General features: G+C 41.1%; 1 protein-coding gene across 17 annotated transcripts in view; it reads right to left on the bottom strand.

Annotated features, from left to right (window-relative positions):
* The window catches only part of BBS9 (Bardet-Biedl syndrome 9), a 580,067-nt gene that overhangs the window by 165,577 nt on the left and 389,997 nt on the right, over positions 1-24,493 (bottom strand). For 16 of the 17 annotated variants that reach the window (XM_063708101.1, XM_055347536.2, XM_055347539.2 and 13 more), the window contains one exon: positions 11,505-11,727. In XM_063708101.1, the coding sequence (XP_063564171.1) occupies positions 11,505-11,727 (223 nt within the window). Of the gene's footprint in view, positions 1-11,504; positions 11,728-24,493 lie in introns of those variants that run through there. The other variant, XR_010134445.1, reaches the window with a different exon arrangement.

The following is a 24,493-nucleotide window of genomic DNA, read 5'->3' as shown; positions in this document are numbered from 1 at the left end:
GGGAGGCTTGCATTGTGAATTTTAGCTGCAGATCGCCTGCAAGAACAAACCAGCAATCCCGAGGACCCACAGACCCCCTCAAGGAAGCAAGACTTGGGAGACCCCCCCCAAATACTGTGAGTGCCCCAACTGCAGAAGCGGGAAAGGGAGCCCCTCCTGTCCCGAACACACACCCCCACTGCAGAAACTGAAGGTTTGTGGGAGAAGTTTCCGACTTTACTTAAAGCTGAGTCAAGTTAGAGCGCCAAGCAAAATATGGGGATAGAGGAAGCAGCAGAAAGGCCCTAGGAGCTCACTGGGTCCCCAAGCAGCCCATTTCTGCCTGGCACCACAGTGATCCATTGGGAGGGTGGCCAGAGGAACAGGGGGTAAAACTCCACAGGGAGAAGGAATTCTCTAGCTGAACTTTGTAACAATTTGAACAAGAAAGGCCAGGGACAAGAAGCCTCCTGGTCAGAACTTGGGCGAGGGCACAAATTGGGCATGCAGACTCTACAGGCAGAGGAAGAACTAAAGCCCTTTTCTCTCACAGCTGGGAGGTGGATAGTCTCAGGCAAATTTTCAAGCTCATCTCGCCCTCTGACTAGAAACAGAGTCGGGGCTGTTGGCAGGGGCATGGTGGGTGTGAGACCAGCTCTTCAGTTTGCATGGGAGCTGGGTAAGGCCTGTGACTCCTGGCTTTCCCCCACTTCCCTGACAACCTGCATGACTCAGCAGGGGCAGCCATAATCCTCCTAGGTACACAACTCTAGTGACCTGGGAACCTTGTCCCCATCCCAGACAGCAGCTGCAACAAGACCCCCTCAAGGACAGCCTGAACTCATACACACCTAGTCCCACCCCCACCTGTGTGGTCTCTCCCTATCCACCCTGGTAGTGGAAGACAAAGGGCATATAATCTTGGGAGTTCTAGGGCCCCACCCACTGCCGGTCCCTCTCCACACTACTACAGCTGATGCTTTCTGGAAAGTACCACCTCCTGGCAGGAGGCCAACCAGCACAAAAATAGAGCATTAAACCACCAAAGCTAAGGACCTTCATGGAGTCCATTGAACTCTCCACCACCTCCACCAGAACAGGCACTGGTATCCACTGCTGAGAGACCCACAGACGGTTCACATTACAGGACTTTGTGCAGACAACCCGCAGCACCAGCCCAGAGCCAGGTAGACTCACTGGGTGGCTAAGACCCAGAAGAGAAACAACAATCACTATAGTTCGGCACACAGAAAGCCACATCCATAGGAAAAGGGAGAGAGTACTACATCAAGGGAACACCCCATGGGACAAAAGAATCTGAACAACAGCTTTCAGCCATAGACCTTCCCTCTGACAGAGACTACCCAAATGAGAAGGAACCAGAAAACCAACACTGGTAATATGATGAAACAAGGCTCTTCAACACCCCCAAAAAAATCACGCTAGCTCACCAGCAAACCAAGAAGAAATCCCTGATTTACCTGAAAAAGAATTCAGGAGGTTAGTTATTAAGCTAATCAGGGAGGGACCAGAGAAAGACAAAGCCCAATGCAAGGAAATCCAAAAAATGATACCAGAAGTGAAAGGAGAAATATTCATGGAAATAGATAGCTTAAAGAAAAAACAATCAAAAATTCAAGAATCTTTGGACACACTTTCAGAAATGCAAAATGCTCTGGAAAGTCTCAGAAACAGAACTGAATAAATAGAAGAAAAAAAATCAGAGCTCGAAGACAAGGTCTTTGAATTAACCCAGTCCAACAAAGACAAAGCAAAAAGAATAAGAAAATATGAACAAAGTCTCCAAGAAGTCTGGGATTATGTAAAACGAACAAACCTAAGAATAATCGGTGTACCTGAGGAAGAAGAGAATTCTAAAAGCCTGGAAAACATATTTGTGGGAATAATCAAGGAAAACTTCCCTGTCCTTGCAAGAGACCTAGACCAAATACAAGAAGTTCAAAGAACACCTGGGAAATTCATCGCAAAAAGATCTTCACCTAGGCACATTGTCATCAGGTTATACAAAGTTAAGACAAAGGAAAGAATCTTAAGAGCTATGAGACAGAAACACCAGGTAACCTATAAAGGAAAACCTATCAAATTAATAGCAGATTTCTCAGCAGAAACATCTAGACATTGGCTTAGGCAAGGATTTCATGACGAAAAACCCAAAAGCAAATGCAATAAAAACAAATGTAAATTAGCTGGGATCTAATTAAACTGAAGAGCTTTTGCATGGCAAAAGGAACAGTCAGCAGAGTAAACAGACAACCCACAGAGTGGGAGAAAATCTTCACAATCTATACATCTGACAAGGGAGTAATATCCAGAATCTACGACAAACTCAAATCATTAAGAAAAAAAAACAATCCCATCAAAAAGTGGGCTAAGGACATGAATAGACAATTCTCAAAAAAAAGATATACAGATGGCCAACAAACCTATGAAAAAATGGTCAACATCACTAATGATCAGGGAAATGCAAATCAAAACCACAATGGGATACCACCTTACTCCTGCAAGAATGGCCATAATCAAAAAATCAAAAAACAGTAGATGTTGGCGTGGATGCAGTAAACAGGGAACACTTCTACACTGTTGGTGGGAATGTAAACTAGTACAACCACTATGGAAACAGTGTGGAGATTCCTTAAAAAACTAAAAGTAGAACTACCATTTGATCCAGCAATCCCACTACTGGGGATCTACCCAGAGGAAAAGAAGTCATTATTTGAAAAAGATACTTGCACACGCATGTTTATAGCAGCACAATTTACAATTGCAAAATCATGGAACCAACGCAAATGCCCATGAATCAACAACTGGATAAAGAAACTGTGTGTGTGTGTGTGTGTGTGTGTGTGTGTGTGTACATGTGTATATATATATATATATACACTCACATATACATACGTGTATATATATATACAAACACATATATACACACACACATATATATATAATGGAATACTACACAGGCATAAAAAGGAATGAATTAACAGCATTTGCAGTGACCTGGATGAGATTAGAGACTATTATTCTAAGTGATGTAACTCAGGAATGGAAAACCAAACATCATATGTTTTCACTGATATGTGGGAGCTAAGCTATGAGGACACAAATGCATAAGAATGATACAATGGACTCTGGGGACTTGGGGGAAAGAGTGGGAGGAGGGCGAGGGATAAAAGACTACAAATATGGTGCAGTGTATACATGGGTGATGAGTGCACCAAAATCTCACAAATCACCACTAAATAACTTACTCATGGGCCGGGTGCAGTGGCTCACGCCTGTAATCCCAGCACTTTGGGAGGCCGAGGTGGGTGGATCACGAGGTCAGGAGTTCGAGACCAGCCCGACCAATATGGTGAAACCCCATCTCTACTAAAAATACAAAAATTAGCCAGGCATGGTGGCACACGCCTGTAATCCCAGCTACTCAGGAGGCTGAGGCAGGAGAACTGCTTGAATCCAGGAGGCGGAGGTTGCAGTGAGCCGAGACTGCACCACGGCACTCCAGCCTGGGTGACAGAGTGAGACTCTGTCTTAAAAAAAAAAAAAAGAACTTACTCATGTTACCAAATACCACCTGTACCCCAATAACTTACAGAAATATAAACAAATTTTCTTCTTTTGGTTCACCTGAATTTTCTAAAAATATACAAAGAACATGTTTTATCTTTACACTAAAAAATGTTGTTTTTAAACAAGTTTATTGAGATATAATTCATATATAACTTACCATTTTAAAATACACAATGGTTTTTAGTATAGTCATATCACCACAATCTAATTTCAGAACATTTTTCTTACCCAAAAGGAAACTCTGTACTCATTAGCTATCACTTCTCATTCCCCTACTCCTAGTCCTAGGCAACCACTAACATACTTTTCTGTCACCTTGAATTTGCCTATTCTGGACATTTTATACGAATGGCTTTATAATAATATGAGGTCTTTCTGACTGGCTTCTTTCACTTACCGTAATGTTTTTAATGTTTACCCATGTTGTAGTATGTACTAGAACTTCAGTTATTTTTATTATTAAAGAATATTCCATTGTATGGATATACCACATTTATTATCCATTTATCAGTTGATGGATATTTGGATTATTTCCACTTTTTGGCTATAATACTGCTACAAATAGTCATATTTTTTATGGTAGCACTGAAAATGAAGACAGAATATTAACACAGAGAGATGAATGATAGGTCATTTTAACTGTCTAAATAAGCGATAAGAGTGTTATCATTGATTGATGGGCATTTGGGTTGGAAATAGTAGTGTGGGCCATGAAAAGAGATATATTTGGGAGGTAGCATCATCAGGTCTTGGTGACTGGCTGAATATGGAGAGTAAGAGAAACAGAGAGTCAAGGTTGTTTCTTGAGGCCTCTGGCCTGGGCATTGAGTAACATCATCCACTGAGATCAGACATACAGAAGGAGGTGAGTTTCCTTCAGGCATGTGGAATTGCCTGAAGGAGTATTGGTGCAGACACGTGGAGCTTGGAAGAGAGGCCAACCAGAAGGCATACGAATTACAGTGGTAGCTTGATGAGACTGTCCAGGGGAGCATGAAGATGGAAAACCAATAGTCAGGAGACAGAAAAGGGAAAAAGAAGCCACAGAGAATGAGAGAATGAGAAGCCAAGGAATGAGAATGTTCTATGAGGAAACCTGTCTCATTGTAAAATGCTGCAAAGTAGTAAAATGGATTATCAGCAAAGTGCAAAATTATGGAGTCACTTTGACAAGGTGAAACATTAGTCAGAGATCAATAACTTGAATGACTTGGCCTATGCTCAAGAGGAGATACAGAGTTGGGAGGGGAGAGAATCCAAAAAACAGCTGCACACATTTCTGCAGTCCTGCAAAGGACTTGGGTTAGTTCATGAGAACTGAAATACAAACACGCTCCATAAACACATGGTCATTGCCCTTTTAATAACTTACTTCCTTTTGAAAAAAATTAATTTTCCTGACTTATGAATTGGCCCTTGTTGTTTCCTTACCACCATTTCTGATACAATTATATAGTTGTTTTCCTGTTGGTTCTTTCTATCACGGGGCCTTTTTACAAAAGTTATATATGTCATTTTCAGAAAATGTACAAAATACATGGAAGAGAAAGAGCAAGAGGAGACTCAGACACCACCTGTAATTCTAACACGCAGGGATAGTTATCATTAATACACACCTTGGTTTATATTCTTCTGGACCCAATTTTGAGAAGTCTATAACAAAAGCTCAGTCTTCTGTTTATTGCCTCTGCTAACTTACATAGAAAGGCCTATCCTGCTTCCATATCAATGTATCCACCTTTATGTCCTTCTGTGATTTATGAAATTTCTTTTTTTGAATTTAAATGCCTTATTTGTCTGAAATGTATTGTGTGATATGGGATGAGGTAGGGAATCTATTTCTTCTCTCCAAATGGTTGGCCAGTTTCCAACACTATTTTTAAACTAATTCATCTTGTCCTCTCCTCATTGCTTTGAAACATCACATTAGCACATGTGGTTAGAGTTAAGGTTAACACATTCTAAGTTTTTACATATATAATTGAGGGGAAGAGGGTGGATCCTCCTGCTTAAGGAAGTTTTAATTATCCCAGTTGCTATAATCATAGAAAAGCAAAAGCATAACACAAGGATACGCACTCAAAAACTGACCACTTCTAAAATTAGTCTGCACTCAAATATCCTCCTGCGTTTAACACTAGAAGAATCTCTGCCTGCTACCAACATTTTATTGGTTAATCCCTCACTGACTGTAGGAAATTACTGCAAATACAACATGAATTGGCTGTAGAGGAAAACTATAAATCTTGCAAATTATGCCAAGTTTAACGCAGTTAAAGTGTTATTGGAGAACTGTGCCTGTCACACGCAAGGCCAGTGAGCAGTGAAAATCTGGCAGTCAGTTCAGTTGACAATAAAGAAAAGAAAATTGACAATGATGATGACATGATAGATGTTTCTGATGAAAATAACTTGCATATCAAAGGACTAAGAGAGACTGCTAGGAAAACAGATCATGCCTCGGAATATTTTTTCTTAAAAGGACCCTTTCTGTAAAGGTGCCTGTAAGGCCAAAGTTGAGTATGCACTATTGTCATTCACTTTTGCTTAATAATGAATAATCTGAAAAGGCAAATGTTACACACTCTTTCTTTTTAAAAATTTCCTGTTATAAGGACAATGGCTGCACTGCAGTCAAGTACAGGCCAAGGTACACACCCGGCACAGCAATGACACAGCAGGATTGGAGTGCAGGTGCACAATCCTGTGCATTATATAATCATATCTATGTAGCCATAACATGGGAGGGCTCATCACCTGGCTCTGAGCCACTATTGTCTGGGAGGTGCATAAATGCAGCACCAACAGTGTGAGTGAGTTGCTGAATAAAGCCATGTCCCACCTACTTGTGGTCTCTCAAGTGTTCTTTCAGCTACCCACTACCCCATCAATTCCCCTCAGACCTCAGCTTGGGCTGGAAACTCACACCTGTATAATCTTATAATTTTATTCTTCTAATTGAACTCTAGAATCCTTTTGTCAAGTTCTCCCAAGTTCCTTCGGGATTTTACAATAGTATTCATTATTATTAGTAACAGAAGCTCACACTTAGTGAGAATTTGCTATGTGTCAGGTACTTGCTAAGCATTTTCCATGTACTACTATATTTAATTTGGCCAACAAATCTATAGTGAAGTATCATTATTTTTCCTATTTATAGTTGAGAAAACAAAGAAGTAGACAGACTAAGTAACTTGTTCCATATCATATAACTGGCCAACCTAGCTATGGAACCCATATACTTCTGATGAGAAGTCCACTTCACAATAGCATTTTCCCATTTTGGAACTCACTCCCTTTTTTTTTTTTTTAATGTCAAGATAAAGTATTGTATTCTCTGTAGGAAAAACAGGCTCAGAAGCCATTTTTGTATATTTAAGTCATCTAAATCTCCTTAAAGAATGACTTCAAACTTATAAAAATTCAAAGTGTAAAACCAACAGTTAAATCATACTGACAATATGAAAGTAAACACCAAATGTCTTATTGAGCATCTAAGTGACACCTGGAAGAATTAAATTTAAATTCAGTTGAAATGGGCCAATTGGAAGTAGCTTCAAAATATTATCAAATCCTCAAGGCAAAAGGTCATTGACTCAAGTTTTAAATACTAAAAAGAATTTAAAATCTCTCTCTCAAAAGGCTAGAATAGACATCTTATTCACATTTATACTCTGTATTCAGATTCATACTGTCTTTTCGCCCATCCACTTAATACAATAAAGATGCACAAAATGCTAATTCCTGGGTGGTCCCTACCACATCTCAAAATGATAACTTTTTAAATCCATATCTATGAAAATATATGGATTATATAAGATACCTAATCTTATTTATCAAATCTTCTTTGCTTCCTTTTACTCCCTCCTCTCGGCTTCCTTTTAGCCCAGGAATCTGGCAGTGTGAAAGAAAATACAGCTGAAGCTACGGCCCATTATGACATGTGAAGTCATTTGATCACATTAAGAGAATGTTCACTTGAGGCACCTGATCAGCCTGGATTGTCTTTACACCCCTTTTCCTTGCCCAGCTTTCTATGCCTGCCCTGCTGTGGTGCCTACAGCATTTGCTCTCCAAGCTTCTATCTGATGGGCCATCACTTATCTATATTATTTCTTAGGCAAAGCATCACCTAGTTGAAATTAAGTTTAACAAAAGCACAGAGGTGACAAAAGCTCCAGTGTTCATGAGGTTAAAATGATAAGTCTTCAAATATCATGAGTTAGGCCCACTCATGTATACATTAAGTTTTGCATATATGCTTGAGAGGTTCAAATCTTTGCTATAATTAGGGCTATTGAAATATTGCCCTAGATACTGAGGTTATAAAAGGAAGCCTCCTGCAAAATACAGCAAGTCTTTTAGTCCTAGGCAGCTGCAGGGAGAAGGTTGGGAACATATATGCATGAAAAGGCCAGATAGACCACTAAATCACTTACACTCAGATTTTTAAAAAACACTAACCAGGTGGCCCTTTGTGACTTCTGCTCTAAGAGTAGAATGCATACAGCTGAGATTGGAAAATAGATATTTAACGAAAGTAGATTCCTTACAAGCTATATTCACCAGCAGAAAGATGTGAACGCCAGAGCTGCAGATGAGAGAAATAAATTTGATAGCTCTGCAACAACAACAAAAAGTTCACCAGAAAAGGTTAAGGGAAAAACTGATAGAGAATTGGTAAAGTCAAGCAAGAGAAATGTAAGGCAAAGAAGTTCATAAGGTAATTCCCACTGGGAAAGATTTTCAAACTCTGGACGCCAGGGAGGATGTTGTCACCATGGCCTTCGCTAGAGCAAAAAAAGGGCACAGCCAAGGTGCTGGGCTCATAAAGTCATGAGGCTAGAAAAGACCAAAGGTTTTTTATTCTGAGATGTTTATCCATCTGCAATTTAATAGGGAACATGGCAAAATTACACACACTCCTGCCTTTTAATACTGAGCACTTATTCACTTCACCTTCTTAGACCTTCGTTACCTCAGCTGTTAAGTGAGGGAGGTGAACCAGACGATTTCGAAGGTCCCATCTAAATCTTAAAAAAAGATCATCTCTGCAAAAAAAGCCTTTATGCTTATTCAGTAATCCAGTCCTTTCTAATATGCCACTTTGTATATTCTGATACAACTACTGGAACTAAACCAACATTGTAAACTGCACAATTACAGGCTTGAAGCAGAAATAACTCCTCACCGTATTTCTTAATAAGAAATACTCATGATAATGTTATCATGTCACCTTTGGACATAATAAAAATTAAGCACAAAACAAATATAAGATAAATCTTTAATATATTTCTCATAGCAAAGAAAAGAAAAGAGACTGTGTGAAACTATTTCTGCCCTTTTGCTTTCACACTGCTAGACCAATTTAAGTGGAGTGGGGGGAGGCAGGGGGCGGGGGGAAGGCGGGGGGCGGGGGGAAGGCGGGGGGCGGGGGGAAGGCCGAATCAAGAATAGCTTACACAGGAGGAGGCTCTGGTTAAAAACAGATCTGTACCACTGTGCTCTGTGTGGCCTAGAGGGAAGCACAGTGGGCTGGGAGATTCGGATTCTAGATCTAACCCTTCCAGTAACCATGAAACCCCAAGGCAAGAGATTTCAATTTCCCTGCCTCCATTTTCTATTTGTAAGACAGCAATAATTCTACATGTCTCTTCTACCTCAAAAATATGCCAATACAGAGATAAAGCATGTGAAAAATCTGAGTTATAGGGAAGAAAAGTAGTATAGGCAATAGTTAAGCATGTTAATGACAACAAGTGCTGATTTAACAATTTTTTAAAACCTCACTATTCTGATTAGATCAAGACAAGTGGGAGGGAGAGCCACTCAACCACAGAGTGGCAAGCGGGTCGTCGGCAAGTAAAGGCAAGGCATTGCGACTGTGACCCTGATTGCCCATGCACACAGCCTGAATCTCTCCAACAGAACGAACTCAGCTAGACCAGGCATAAATCTGACTGATGGCCCGCCCTGGACTGTGAACAAACACACTGTCCATCTTTCTTCTTTTCATTTCTTTCTCTCTTCCTTCTTTTCCTTCTTTCTCTGTCCTTTACTTCCATACATTTAAAAACTTTGCACTGAGGTTTTAAAATGTTCCACATCCTAGATACGGACACAGCCCTTAGGTTACTTACAAATCTAGTTATTTAAACAAAAACGACTAAGACAGGGATTTGAGGATCCCTGAACAGGAAAGCTCAGACAGGGACCTGAGAAGAGAATTTGGGGCTGCTGCAGCCTGAACTCACAGGTAATCAGCCAATCAGATGGGCCATCCCATCCCTCTTCAAATTTTTTCTCTCTCTCTTTTTTTTAAAATTAATGTATCTGCCCTTTTCCCTCAAGTCTCCTTTGTTTTTCCTGTGGGCAAGCAGGGAGGGAGAGTCATAAACTGATACTGATTATAATGAATAGTTTTCATTTACTATCTCATTAAGCCTAAATATCTCTTAGGAAAACAATCCTGTAACAGTGGACAGACGATGAACAAGTGGAACAGTTAAGAGGATGTTACAGGGCAAGATAAAGAGGTTCTAAATGAAGGCAAACAACGTCAGAACTATTTCTCTATGGAAAAGCATTTCTATTATAAAAGGCCAAATAAAAAATATTATTTGGAATAAAGTTGGCTTCTACCTATGTATAGTTGAGGTAAAGATATTCAAATCATATAGAATCCATAACCCCAAACCAGCTATTTTTCCACCTCTAAATTTAAAGGCTGAATCATGCATATATCCATAACAATGATAATAATTACAGCTTAAATTTTTTGAGAGTGTCTCTGTTCCAAGCATTGTGCTAGGTGCTTGATAAACTCATAGGGCCCCAGCGGCAGGGCAAGCATTATTACATTCATTTTTTTAGGAAGACATGAAGACTCTAGAAAAGAAAGTAACATACTCAGGGTCATATAAGTAGTAATGGATAAAAAGAGGCAGGATCCAAGCATTGTTCTGTCTGTCTCCACAGTCTGTGCCTATTAGATCATGCTATGCTGTCTCCATGTTTATCTTTTACAATTTCACTTGCATTCCTTTTCACTTCTAGGAATGCTGAGTGAGGGGGAAAAGGAAGCAACAGCAAGACTACCAGAGAGGGAATGGGGGCGGGGAAGTAAAGAAAGGCATGTAAGAAGGAAGAAGAGAAAACCACACCACTTCCCACACTGTGGTTCTTGCTGTAGGAGGAAAGAGATGCTATAGCTGCTGCATCAATTAATTCATTGATGTAATGCTCCTTGCTGCTGCCACAGAGAGGCTAGGAAGAGGGAAGCAGGAGTTGGGAACTGCTGCGCCTAAGAGACCTGAGGGCTGCACGACTGACTGCTCAGCCCCTATGACCATGGGAAGGACAGCCCTGGGTGCCCACGACCATCACTGACTGCCCATGGAGGGGCAAGTGGAATCTCTCTCCTTGCTGGCCCATGGGTGCCTGGGCTCTGAAGCCTGCTCACATCTCTTGATCCTCGTCTTTCACTTTGTCTCTTCCCCCTTATTCTGATGACCACAATCCAAGCAAACAGCAGAAGAGACTGGACTCATCTGGATTACATTAGTTGCTTATATCATGCTATTTACATTTACGAAATATTGTATCACGAGATCACATTTAGTAAAACTTTTTCTTAAAAATAGTTTATCCTCTAATCCACTTTTTATTAGTTAGAAGCAAAACAAAATGGATCATACATTTAAAAGCAGAGAGAAGAAAAAAGACATACCATTCTGGAAATGTCTAGCAAGCAAATATCTCAGGAATATTTATTCAAGGGGTTACCCTGGGATGTCAGAGGGGAAACGTGAAATCAATTTTCTTGGCTATCATCACTTTAATATGAAATTTAAACCCCAAATACAACCACAGGCACATTCCTCTAATTTAGGAGAAGTACAATTGTGATTAGGGAGCATGGACAGAGCTCTTACCTGGCATGACCATGGTCTGTGGGGCCGCTGCATCGGTACTTAGGCAGAGACGGCCACCTTTGGCTAATCTATCGCAGAGCAAGGTGATATGTTTCTTCAGTTGGCTTGTGTCTTTGGGTATGTTCAGCTGGCTGTTGAGGTTCAAAGCCTGCTCCTTAGAACTCTTCGACAGGCAAGTCTTCAACAGGTGGGAAATGGCGGCATCCACCGTTTCTTCCCAGCCCTGGATACAAAAGCCAATTTTGAATTAATACAAAGATGACAATAAGAAAAGTGGGCACTTGATGTATTATACAGATTATTGAGTGTTTATGTTCAAGTGTTGGGAACCTGTGAAGAGTGTGGTATCTGGAATATTCCAGACTAGGCTGGTTTGGAATTCTGGCTCTGTCACCTGTTTGACCTTGAGCAAGTTACTTAATTCCTCTTAGCCTCACCCTCATCTACAAATGAGGATGTTAACAGTCTGTCCCTCCAAGGGTTGGAGATCTATGAGAAGGGTTTAGCTCTGAGCCAGGCATAGAGTAATGAGTAACAACAAAAAGAGTATCAGGCACACGTCTGTTTAATGATCTGGTGGGTAAAGCTGCTAGGATTATAGTTTGTTTTGCCTTATCTTTCTTATCTTCGGCTAAAGGAAAGCGGGCCAGGAGAAGGAGGACCTTTGGATATCCTGGGGGAAACTGGAATGGAGGGAAAACCCTGGTGTCTCCCTCAGGTACTGGTTCCACAGCCTTGGGGTTATAGGCAGAAACAAAGGAGCTATTGCAAGAAGGATCGTGTGAGACACAGGGCCTGCCTAGTACTGCTCACTGTCCAGGTGACGGTAAATGACCCACAGGAAGTAGGCCATTGCCCCCACTTTTGTTGGGAACAGTGTGGCTGTGCAGCAGTGAAAAACCTAGAAAAGTGCAGTGACAGCTGCAATTCAGGAACGTCAGCACAAGGCAGGGACCTCAGCATTGTCATGGAGAGCACTGGCACCAGCAGGACTGGCATGGGGAGGCACTACCCTCAGGTGGGTTCAGCTAACACTGGCAACAAGGAGTATGAGATAAAGAGCAGGAGGGGTCAGTTTAGGAGCTCCCTTTAGGCATCCCCAGAGGCTCCCAGGAATAACTGGGTAAGATCTTTGTGGGGATCTGGAGGTCCTAAGAAGCAGAACAAGGAAGCAAAGCATGAGTGAAATCTGGGTGTTGCTGTGAATGTGACTCCATCTGTACACAAAGGCTGGTAAGGCCTAGAGCACCATGGGCCTGACCATCCAATACAATTATAAAGAACGACAAGAAATGAATTTATGATCATAGAATACTGCGGAATAGTGCAAGTCCCTTATATTAGAAGTAAGAGCCCTGAGACTCAGAGAGAAGGTTCATCTGGAACCCATCATTCCATCCTCAAACTTATCATTTGAGCCACCATTCAAGTATGCAAATCAGATGAGGTTACGCCCAAGCTTCAACTATGATATGGTTTGGCTGTGTCCCCACCGACATCTCATTTTGTAGTTCCCATAACCCCACGTGTCATGGGAGGGACCCAGTGGGAGGTAACTGATCATGGAGGTGGCTACCCCCATGCTGTTCTCATGATAGTGAGTTTTCATGAGATCTGATGGTTTAATAAGCATCTGGCATCTCCCCTGCTGGCACTCATTCTCTCTCCTGCTGCCCTGTGAAGAGGTTCCTTCTGCAGTGACTGTAAGTTTCCCGACATCTCCCCAGCCATGCAGAACTGTGAGTCAATTAAACCTCTTTTCTTTATAAATTACCCAGTTTCAGGTATTTCCTTATAGCTGCATGAGAACAGACTAATACAAACTCCTAAATTCAAATGGTCAGATTGGCATTTAAGGAACTTTCTGCTCCAGCTCTTGCTCCACTGTATTCTGTTCCCATCCACCTGCACCCACACTGTCTCTCCCTTAGGCCTCTGCACATGGCCGTCGCTCATGCTGCAATGCCCTAACCTCTATTCTTTACCTGGCCAACTCCCATTTAATGACTTGCTCAGGCATTGCCATCCAAGGGTTGATGGGTGGGCCCTCTTTGGGGCTCTGAGACTTCACACACCCAGATGCATCACAGCTCTTGTCACCCTGTGACATGGGTGCTGTTTGCATGTCTGGTATTCCCTGAGAGTGACTGGAGTTCTCCACATCCCCACACTGTTCTTGGTATACAGAGGATGGTCAAGAAATATGTTTGCTGCACAGAGATGGTGAGATATAAAACCAGGGCCTTAAAGTTGGGAGAGCTTTGGAGATCTTTATGTCTAGTCTCGTGGGGGTTTTCCCAGGATCATTTATACAACGGCAACCATCTGCCTAGGCATAGCTGTCTTCAAGATCCAAAATCACTACTTTTTGAGGCAGTTCACTCCTTTCAGGGACATGTGTAACCAACAGAAAACTATTCCTGCACTGAGCCAAAGTCTACCCCATTGGCCCTTCTTCTACCCTCCAGAGGCATGCAGAATAAATCTAACCTCTCCTCTACATGACAGCCCATTTTATCTGTGGAGACAGCAATTCCGTACCCTCTCCTCCAGAATAAACATCCTAGTTCCTCTAGTTCTTCCTTATATAAACTGAGTTTCAAGTTTTTTCTCCATCCTGACCACTCTTCTTTGAATGAGCTCCAATTTGAAACACTTAAAAATTTATACAGCTAAATAGAGAACCCCAGACTGACCCCAAAACACTGGGCTGCGGCTTGGAGTGTAAGTATCCCACAGCCCTCCCTCCTTTTTTCTAGGAATTCTCCTGCCAGCCTGGCCTCCAGTTGCCTCTGCTCTCTTGGCAGTTGGATTACATTCTTGATTCACATTGAGTGCACTGTCACCTAAGCCCCAGGTCTTTGCCACACTTGCCACGTCTCTTCTTCTAGGTTTATGAGGCTCGCTCTCTCTGTCTCTCTCTCTCTATTGAGACAGAGTTTAGCTCTTGTCGCCCAGGCTAGAGTGCAATGGCGTGATCTCAGCTCACTGCAACTTCCTCCTCCCAGGTTCAAGTGATTCTCCTGTCTCAGCCTCCTGAGTAGCTGGGATTACAGGTGGGTGTCACCACATCTGGCTAATTTTTGTATTTTTAGTAGAGATGGGGTTTCACTGTGTTGGCCAGGCTGGTCTTGAACTCCTGACCTCAGATGATCTGCTTGCTTTGGCCTCCAAAAGTGCTAGGATTGCAGGCATGAGCCACCATGTCTGGCCCTGCAGTTGGTTCTTCAGATCAAAGTGCAGACTCTACATATTTCCACTAGAGAACTTCCCACTGATTGCCATAATTGGTTAATCGGGACTTTTCACTCTATTGGCCCATTTCTATTGACCCACCTATAGGTGTCACTAGGCAAGTTAGGAAACAGGTAAATGATTTTAAAGTCATCTTGAAAATCCTTTCAACAGATTCAAGAGACCTAAAAGACAGCTTCCTACCCCAAATCACTAAAGAATAATAAGCACTGGTTGTTACAAAAACATCTCTTTACTACTACCAAAATCTAAACTAGACTACTATCTAGAATTGAGTTTGAATTTCAGTAATAATGGGAAGAGATAAATGAAGACAAAATAGTAACCCAGACATCACTGGAGAGGGCATGTTTTCAATTGGAGCCATTGACAAAGACTTCTGGAGTAAAGAAGAAAAAAATCCTTTGAATATAATTTGGCATTTGTATGCTCTGCAGTCATTTCAGCATTAAAATAGTTCATACTGTCATTCATTTAAGCAAACTACTGTATCATAAAAAGATTACAGTAACATATTATTTAAGTAGATATGACATTTAGTTAATACAGAGTACTACAGAATTTCTTTTCCTGATGTCAACTTGCAGATCAAGTCAAAAACCATGTCATGTTTAGGTATTTGGCATGGTATATTTCTTTAATATAGATGAGGCATGATGCCAGTACTTTAGAAAGATTGCCACAAAAATACAGAGTTATTACTTGAAGGGACTGAATTGCTACATAAATTCAAATATAAAACTAAAAGGAATATCTTTGAGACAAAAAAAGAGCCTTTGAGAGTTTTGTTAAATAAAAATACAATGTGATAATTCACTGATCAAACATGTAGCATACTTACCTATGGAAACAGGAAATAAAACTGTGGAATCTAGAATCTCAGGTGTGAGAAGTACCTTAAAGGTAAGCTATTTTAAACACCTTTTTGGTATTTGAGCCCATTACCTTTATTCATAGCCCTTAAATTGGTAAGGCTAATGTTCAGTTTTAATGTCTAAATACATACACATACTACATGCACATACCTAACCTTTATCCTTTAAAGATAAATATCAATCATACTAGTATTTTTGTCTTATATTGTGAGAGTAAAAGAAAATCTTAATTTGGGAAATATAGCACTAAAAATTTCTGGAAGGGAATTGGGCATGTGCTCTTCAGTGAGAAATGATTTTTGTTATAGTCCTCAAATCCACAATTTGCTGTAAATTCCAGGTTGACCTGTGTATGGCTTTTAGAAAACAACAGTGGTGGGGGAGTGGGAGGCAACTGGGGAAGGGAAGGGGATGGGAGAGGAGGGGAGGGAAGGGAAGGGAGAAGGAGTTAGTTAAATGTGCATGTTACACTACTTTATCTTTTCCACAGCCCTTGTCGTTATTGGAAGTTAACTTATCCATCGGGTTTGTGGGGATTTTTTGGTTTACTTTGTATAGTCTAGCATTGATAACTGGGTTTTCCTTTGTTTCCAGACCTTGGCTTTACCCAAGTCCTCTACCAGAGCCCCTGCCTTAGGAGCCTGCTGAAAGTGTCACTCCTTGATAGATAGCTGCCTAGCTTCTGCAAGATCCCTCCAAGGAACCGGACTCAGGGGCCGAGGCCCTGCCTGCTACCTGACTTCTCCAATGCCAAGTTGCCTGCTGTATGCATCCCCCAACATGGCTGCCCAGTCCCCTGCTTCCACATCTTACCAGCCTGTGCAGAGGCTCCTACAGTCCATGCTGGTCCCAGATGCCTTTGTGTACCAGTGTGATTGCTGGTGTGCCCTTTTTCTGTGAGCCAGCTCTTTAAATTCAAGGACCTGGCCTTGCCTAGTCTGCTCCTCCTGACTGAATTCAGCTGAGCTATGCTTCTTGCTATCCAGAGACCAGAGAGCCACAGCTGAATTTCTGACTGCTTTGCTTTACTACCCTGCTAGTCTCCACTGGTCAATAGGCCTAAATACCAGATCAAGCAAGTGGCTTATTAGAAACAGTAAGAAGCAGAAAGTTTGACCACACTTGTAAAGTTAATTTCCTAGGGTATCGACCAAAGTAACCAAAGCACAAAATAAACTAAGAAAGTATTCCCATGCCACCTGTGAATCAAAACAGTTGAGTTGATGATAGCTGTCCCGAGGCTCCTGAGTTCTGACTTAACCTCATTCACCTCATCTGCCCCTTCACTGTGTGATCTTAGATAACTCATTTAATCTCTCTAGGGTACACGTGAGGTCTCCACAAAACAGCAATAACACTATTCATTATGCCAAACTTCTATAAGTGGTACGGCACTCTGAAATCTTAAGTGGAAGAGACTATGAAATGAGAAAATATATTCAATCCTACTTTTTTTTAAAATCAGAAAATAGAAGTATGTAATTGAAATCTAAATTTCCAAGTAATATCCTTAAACTTTTTTTCAAACAAATTATAAACTCCTACAAACCTATGTTTATAATAGAAACACTACCACATCCTTAACTACAGTGGTATAGGGAAAAACCACAAAATGCCACAGTAACATTTATTACCAAATGTGTACACAGTTAAATCTAAGGGAGAGAGAAAAGGTTAAAAAACAAAAACAAACAAACGAAAAACCACGCGACCTGTTAAAAGAACAAATGGAGATTTTGTGGCAGGAGTCCAGATTTCAAGTGAAAAGAGAAGACTCTCAGAAATGGCCCATCTTGCATTGCATATTTGAAGGCGAAACAACCTTCATATCATATTCATTTATCTTAATAACAAACTGTATTAAAGGGAAAAAAATTTCCTCTTCAATAGATGTAAAGGATGCAAAATGAAAAGTGTTTGGTATTTATAATTGATCCACAGAACATTATGGTTATTACTTTGTATCATATTGTATGGAATTGTATTACATTATATCTAAATACTTATTAGATTATTTCTAAATATTATATCTAAAGCTAATCGTGTAATGGGTTATTGTAAACCCCAGAACAAATAAAACTTGGTACTTTAGTTCTAAATTAAATATCTTGGAAAGTACAGGGCCTTTTCAGGAAACATCTAGGTTCAGATTATTTCCAAATATTATTTGCTTGACTGTAATCAGTGAAATCCCCTTGTCATGCAAAGAGGGCTCAAAATGTTGAGCAATTCACCTTTGAAAAATAAAACAGTCCGAGGGGAGGAGCCAAGATGGCCAAACAGAAACAGCTCCGGTCTACAGCTCCCAGCGTGAGCGAGGCAGAAGACGGGTGATTTCTGCATTTCCATCTGAGGTACCGGGTTCATCTCACTAGGGAGTGCCAGACAGTGGGCGCAGGTCAGTGGGTGGGCCCACCATGTGCGAGCCAAAGCAGGGCGAGGCATTGCCTCACTTGGGAAGCGCAAGGGGTCAGGGAGTTCCCTTTCCGAGTCAAAGAAAGGGGTGACGGACGCACCTGCAAAATCGGGTCACTCCCACCCGAATATTGCGCTTTTCGGACCGGCTTAAAAAACCGTGCACCACGAGATTATATCCCGCACGTGGCTCGGAGGGTCCTACGCCCACGGAGTCTCGCTGATTGCTAGCACAGCAGTCTGAGATCAAACTGCAAGGCAGCAGTGAGGCTGGGGGCGGGGCGCCCAGCATTGCCCAGGCTTGCTTAGGTAAACAAAGCAGCCCGGAAGCTCGAACTGGGTGGAGCCCACCACAGCTCAAGGAGGCCTGCCTGCCTCTGTAGGCTCCACCTCTGGGGGCAGGGCACAGACAAACAAAAAGACAGCAGTAACCTCTGCAGACGTAAATGTCCCTGTCTGACAGCTTTGAAGAGAGCAGCGGTTCTCCCAGTATGCAGCTGGAGATCTGAGAAGAGGCAGACTGCCTCCTCAAGTGGGTGCCTGACCTCTGACCCCCGAGCAGCCTAACTGGGAGGCACCCCCCAACAGGGGCACACTGACACGTCACACGGCAGGGTATTCCAACAGACCTGCAGCTGAGGGTCCTGTCTGTTAGAAGGAAAACTAACCAACAGAAAGGACATCCACACCAAAAACCCATCTGTACATCACCATCATCAAAGACCAAAAGTAGATAAAACCACAAAGATGGGGAAAAAACAGAACAGAAAAACTGGAAACTCTAAAAAGCAGAGGGCCTCTCCTCCTCCAAAGGAACACAGCTCCTCACCAGCAATGGAACAAAGCTGGATGGAGAATGACTTTGACGAGCTGAGAGAAGAAGGCTTCAGACGATCAAATTACTCTGAGCTACGGGAGGACATTCAAACAAAAGGCAAAGAAGTTGAAAACTTTGAAAAAAATTTAGAAGAATGTATAACTAGAATAACCAATACAGAGAAGTGCTTAAAGGAGCTGATGGAGCTGAAAACCAAGGCTCAAGAACTACGTGAAGAATGCAGAAGCCTCAGGAGCCGATGCGATCAACTGGAAGAAAGGGTATCAGCAATGGAAGATGAAATGAATGAAATGAAGCAAGAAGGGAAGTTTAGAGAAAAAAGAATAAAAAGAAATGAGCAAAGCCTCCAAGAAATATGGGACTATGTGAAAAGACCAAATCTACGTCTGATTGGTGTACCTGAAAGTGACGGGGACAATGGAACCAAGTTGGAAAACACTCTGCAGGATATTATCCAGGAGAACTTCCCCAATCTAGCAAGGCAGGCCAACGTTCAGATTCAGGAAATACAGAGAACGCCACAAAGATACTGCTCGAGAAGAGCAACTCCAAGACACATAATTGTCAGATTCACCAAAGTTGAAATGAAGGAAAAAATGTTAAGGGCAGCCAGAGAGAAAGGTCGGGTTACCCACAAAGGGAAGCCCATCAGACTAACAGCGGATCTCTCGGCAGAAACCCTACAAGCCAGAAGAGAGTGGGGGCCAATATTCAACATTCTTAAAGAAAAGAATTTTCAACCCAGAATTTCATATCCAGCCAAACTAAGCTTCATAAGTGAAGGAGAAATAAAATCCTTTACAGACAAGCAAATGCTGAGAGATTTTGTCACCACCAGGCCTGCCCTAAAAGAGCTCCTGAAGGAAGCACTAAACATGGAAAGGAACAACCGGTACCAGCCGCTGCAAAATTATGCCAAAATGTAAAGACCATCGAGACTAGGAAGAAACTGCATCAACTAACGAGCAAAATCACCAGCTAACATCATAATGACAGGATCAAATTCACACATAACAATATTAACTTCAAATGTAAATGGACTAAATGCTCCAATTAAAAGACACAGACTGGCAAATTGGATAAAGACTCAAGACCCATCAGTGTGCTGTATTCAGGAAACCCATCTCATGTGCAGAGACACACATAGGCTCAAAATAAAAGGATGGAGGAAGATCTACCAAGCAAATGGAAAACAAAAAAAGGCAGGGGTTGCAATCCTAGTCTCTGATAAAACAGACTTTAAACCAACAAAGATCAAAAGAGACAAAGAAGGCCACTACATAATGGTAAAGGGATCAATTCAACACGAAGAGCTAACTATCCTAAATATATATGCACCCAATACAGGAGCACCCAGATTCATAAAGCAAGTCCTGAGTGACCTACAAAGAGACTTGCACTCCCACACATTAATATTGGGAGACTTTAACACCCCACTGGCAACATTAGACAGATCAACGAGACAGAAAGTCAACAAGGATACCCAGGAATTGAACTCAGCTCTGCACCAAGCGGACCTAATAGACATCTACAGAACTCTCCACCCCAAATCAACAGAATATACATTTTTTTCAGCACCACACCACACCTATTCCAAAATTGACCACATACTTGGAACTAAGCTCTCCTCAGCAAATGTAAAAGAACAGAAATTATAACAAACTATCTCTCAGACCACAGTGCAATCAAACTAGAACTCAGGATTAAGAATCTCACTCAAAACCGCTCAACTACATGGAAACTGAACAACCTGCTCCTGAATGACTACTGGGTACATAACGAAATGAAGGCAGAAATAAAGATGTTCTTTGAAACCAACGAGAACAAAGACACAACATACCAGAATCTCTGGGATGCATTCAAAGCAGTGCGTACAGGGAAATTTATAGCACTAAATGCCCACAAGAGAAAGCAGGAAAGATCCAAAATTGACACCCTAACATCACAATTAAAAGAACTAGAAAAGCAAGAGCAAACACATTCTAAAGCTAGCAGAAGGCAAGAAATAACTAAAATCAGAGCAGAAATGAAGGAAATAGAGACACAAAAAACCCTTCAAAAAATTAATGAATCCAGGAGCTGGTTTTTTGAAAGGATCAACAAAATTGATAGACCGCTAGCAAGACTAATAAAGAAAAAAAGAAGAATCAAATAGACGCAATAAAAAATGATAAAGGGGATATCACCACCAATCCCACAGAAATGCAAACTACCATCAGAGAATACTGCAAACACCTCTACGCAAATAAACCAGAAAATCTAGAAGAAATGGATAAATTCCTCGACACATACACTCTCCCAAGACTAAACCAGGAAGAAGTTGAATCTCTGAATAAACCAATAACAGGAGCTGAAATTGTGGCAATAATCAATAGCTTACCAACCAAAAAGAGTCCAGGACCAGATGGATTCACAGCCGAATTCTATCAGAGGTACAAGGAGGAACTGGTACCATTCCTTCTGAAACTATTCCAATCAATAGAAAAAGAAGGAATCCTCCCTAACTCATTTTATGAGGCCAGCATCATTCTGATACCAAAGCTAGGCAGAGACACAACCAAAAAAGAGAATTTTAGACCAATATCCTTGATGAACATTGATGCAAAAATCCTCAATAAAATACTGGCAAAACGAATCCAGCAGCACATCAAAAAGCTTATCCACCATGATCAAGTGGGCTTCATCCCTGGGATGCAAGGCTGGTTCAATATACGCAAATCAATAAATGTAATCCAGCATATAAACAGAGCCAAAGACAAAAACCACATGATTATCTCAGTAGATGCAGAAAAAGCCTTTGACAAAATTCAACAACCCTTCATGCTAAAAACTCTCAATAAATTAGGTATTGATGGGACATATTTCAAAATAATAAGAGCTATCTATGACAAACCCACAGCCAATATCATACTGAATGGGCAAAAACTGGAAGCATTCCCTTTGAAAACTGGCACAAGACAGGGATGCCCTCTCTCACCACTCCTATTCAACATAGTGTTGGAAGTTCTGGCCAGGGCAATTAGGCAGGAGAAGGAAATAAAGGGTATTCAATTAGGAAAAGAGGAAGTCAAATTGTCCCTGTTTGCAGACGACATGATTGTATATCTAGAAAACCCCATTGTCTCAGCCCAAAATCTCCTTAAGCTGATAAGCAACTTCAGCAAAGTCTCAGGATACAAAATCAATGTACAAAAATCACAAGCATTCTTATACACCAATAAAAGACAAACAGAGAGCCAAATCATGAGTGAACTCCCATTCACAATTGCTTCAAAGAGAATAAAATACCTAGGAATCCAACTTACAAGGGTTGTGAAGGACCTCTTCAAGGAGAACTACAAACCACTGCTCAAGGAAATAAAAGAGGATACAAACAAATGGAAGAACATTCCATGCTCATGGGTAGGAAGAATCAATATCGTGAAAATGGCCATACTGCCCAAGGTAATTTACAGATTCAATGCCATCCCCATCAAGCTACCAATGCCTTTCTTCACAGAATTGGAAAAAAACTACTTTAAAGTTCATATGGAACCAAAATAGAGCCCGCATCGCCAAGGCAATCCTAAGCCAAAAGAACAAAGCTGGAGGCATCACACTACCTGACTTCAAAGTATACTACAAGGCTACAGTAACTAAAACAGCATGGGACTGGTACCAAAACAGAGATATAGATCAATGGAACAGAACAGAGCCCTCAGAAATAACGCCGCATATCTACAACTATCTGATCTTTGACAAACCTGAGAAAAACAAGCAATGGGGAAAGGATTCCCTATTTAATAAATGGTGCTGGGAAAACTGGCTAGCCATATGTAGAAAGCTGAAACTGGATCCCTTCCTTACACCTTATACAAAAATCAATTCAAGATGGATTAAAGACTTAAACGTTAGACCTAAAACCATAAAAACCCTAGAAGAAAACCTAGGCATCACCATTCAGGACATAGGCATGGGCAAGGACTTCATGTCCAAAACACCAAAAGCAATGGCAACAAAAGCCAAAATTGACAAATGGGATCTCATTAAACTAAAGAGCTTCTGCACAGGAAAAGAAACTACCATCAGAGTGAACAGGCAACCTACAAAATGGGAGAAAATTTTCGCAACCTACTCATCTGACAAAGGGCTAATATCCAGAATCTACAATGAACTCAAACAAATTTACAAGAAAAAAACAAACAACCCCATCAAAAAGTGGGCGAAGGACATGAACAGACACTTCTCAAAAGAAGACGTTTATGCAGCCAAAACACACATGAAAAAATGCTCATGATCACTGGCCATCAGAGAAATGCAAATCAAAACCACAATTAGATACCATCTCACACCAGTTAGAATGGCAATCATTAAAAAGTCAGGAAACAACAGGTGCTGGAGAGGATGTGGAGAAATAGGAACACTTTTACACTGTTGGTGGGACTGTAAACTAGTTCAACCATTGTGGAAGTCAGTGTGGCGATTCCTCAGGGATCTAGAACTAGAAATACCATTTGACCCAGCCATCCCATTACTGGGTATATACCCAAAGGACTATAAATCTTGCTGCTATAAAGACACATGCACACGTATGTTTACTGCAGCATTATTCACAATAGCAAAGAATTGGAACCAATCCAAATGTCCAACAATGATAGACTGGATTAAGAAAATGTGGCACATATACACCATGGAATACTATGCAGCCATAAAAAATGATGAATTCATGTCCTTTGTAGGGACAGGGATGAAATTGGAAATCATCATTCTCAGTAAACTATGGCAAGAACAAAAAACCAAACACCGCATATTCTCACTCATAGGTGGGAATTGAACAATGAGATCACATGGACACAGGAAGGGGAATATCACACTCTGGGGACTGTGGTGGGGTGGGGGGAGGGGGGAGGGATAGCATTGGGAGATACACCTAATGCTAGATGACGAGTTAGTGGGTGCAGCGCACCAGCATGGCACATGTATACATATGTAACTAACCTGCACAATGTGCACATGTACCCTAAAACTTAAAGTATAATAAAAAAAAAAAAGAAAAAGAAAAAGAAAACAGCCCTTTGAATGTAAAATAGAAAATAAAATAAAATAAAAATGAAAGCAAGTTATATGGTCTATATGCCATCTTAAGTTTAAAATCATATTCAATGTTTTTATAAAATAAAGCACTGGAAAAAATCAGCTTTAATTTTTTCAACTCATCATAAAATGAAGAAAATTCCACATGTAATCTACTAACTCTCATTCCCCAGTACCATTCCTTTTTATTTTAAATGGAAACAATCTATTGGACTTTTGGATTTCTCCGTATCTTTGTCACAACTCACAAGCTGTAAAAACTTAATTGAGGTTTCAACCAACGGTAGAGCAGTGTGCAAGTTTATCCACACCATTTTGTGGAAAATCAAGCACACTGCCTCCTATTGGATGAAAATCTAAAACCTCCTTAACAAATACAAGCTAAGAGACCTTCAGAAGGTTCGGCTGCAATGCAAGCAGAAAGCTGCTGCAAACCAGCCCACTCTGATCCCTTTTGTAAGTTTACATTTTGCCAGGAACATTTCTATTTGACCTGTACTCCCATTCCAACCCCAAATTCTTTAGATGGAGGA

This window comes from Gorilla gorilla, chromosome 6 (genome assembly GCF_029281585.2).
Source record: "Gorilla gorilla gorilla isolate KB3781 chromosome 6, NHGRI_mGorGor1-v2.1_pri, whole genome shotgun sequence".
Lineage (NCBI taxonomy): Eukaryota > Metazoa > Chordata > Mammalia > Primates > Hominidae > Gorilla > Gorilla gorilla.
Note: the sequence above shows the minus strand (reverse complement) of the source record. Positions and strands in the feature narration are given on the sequence as shown.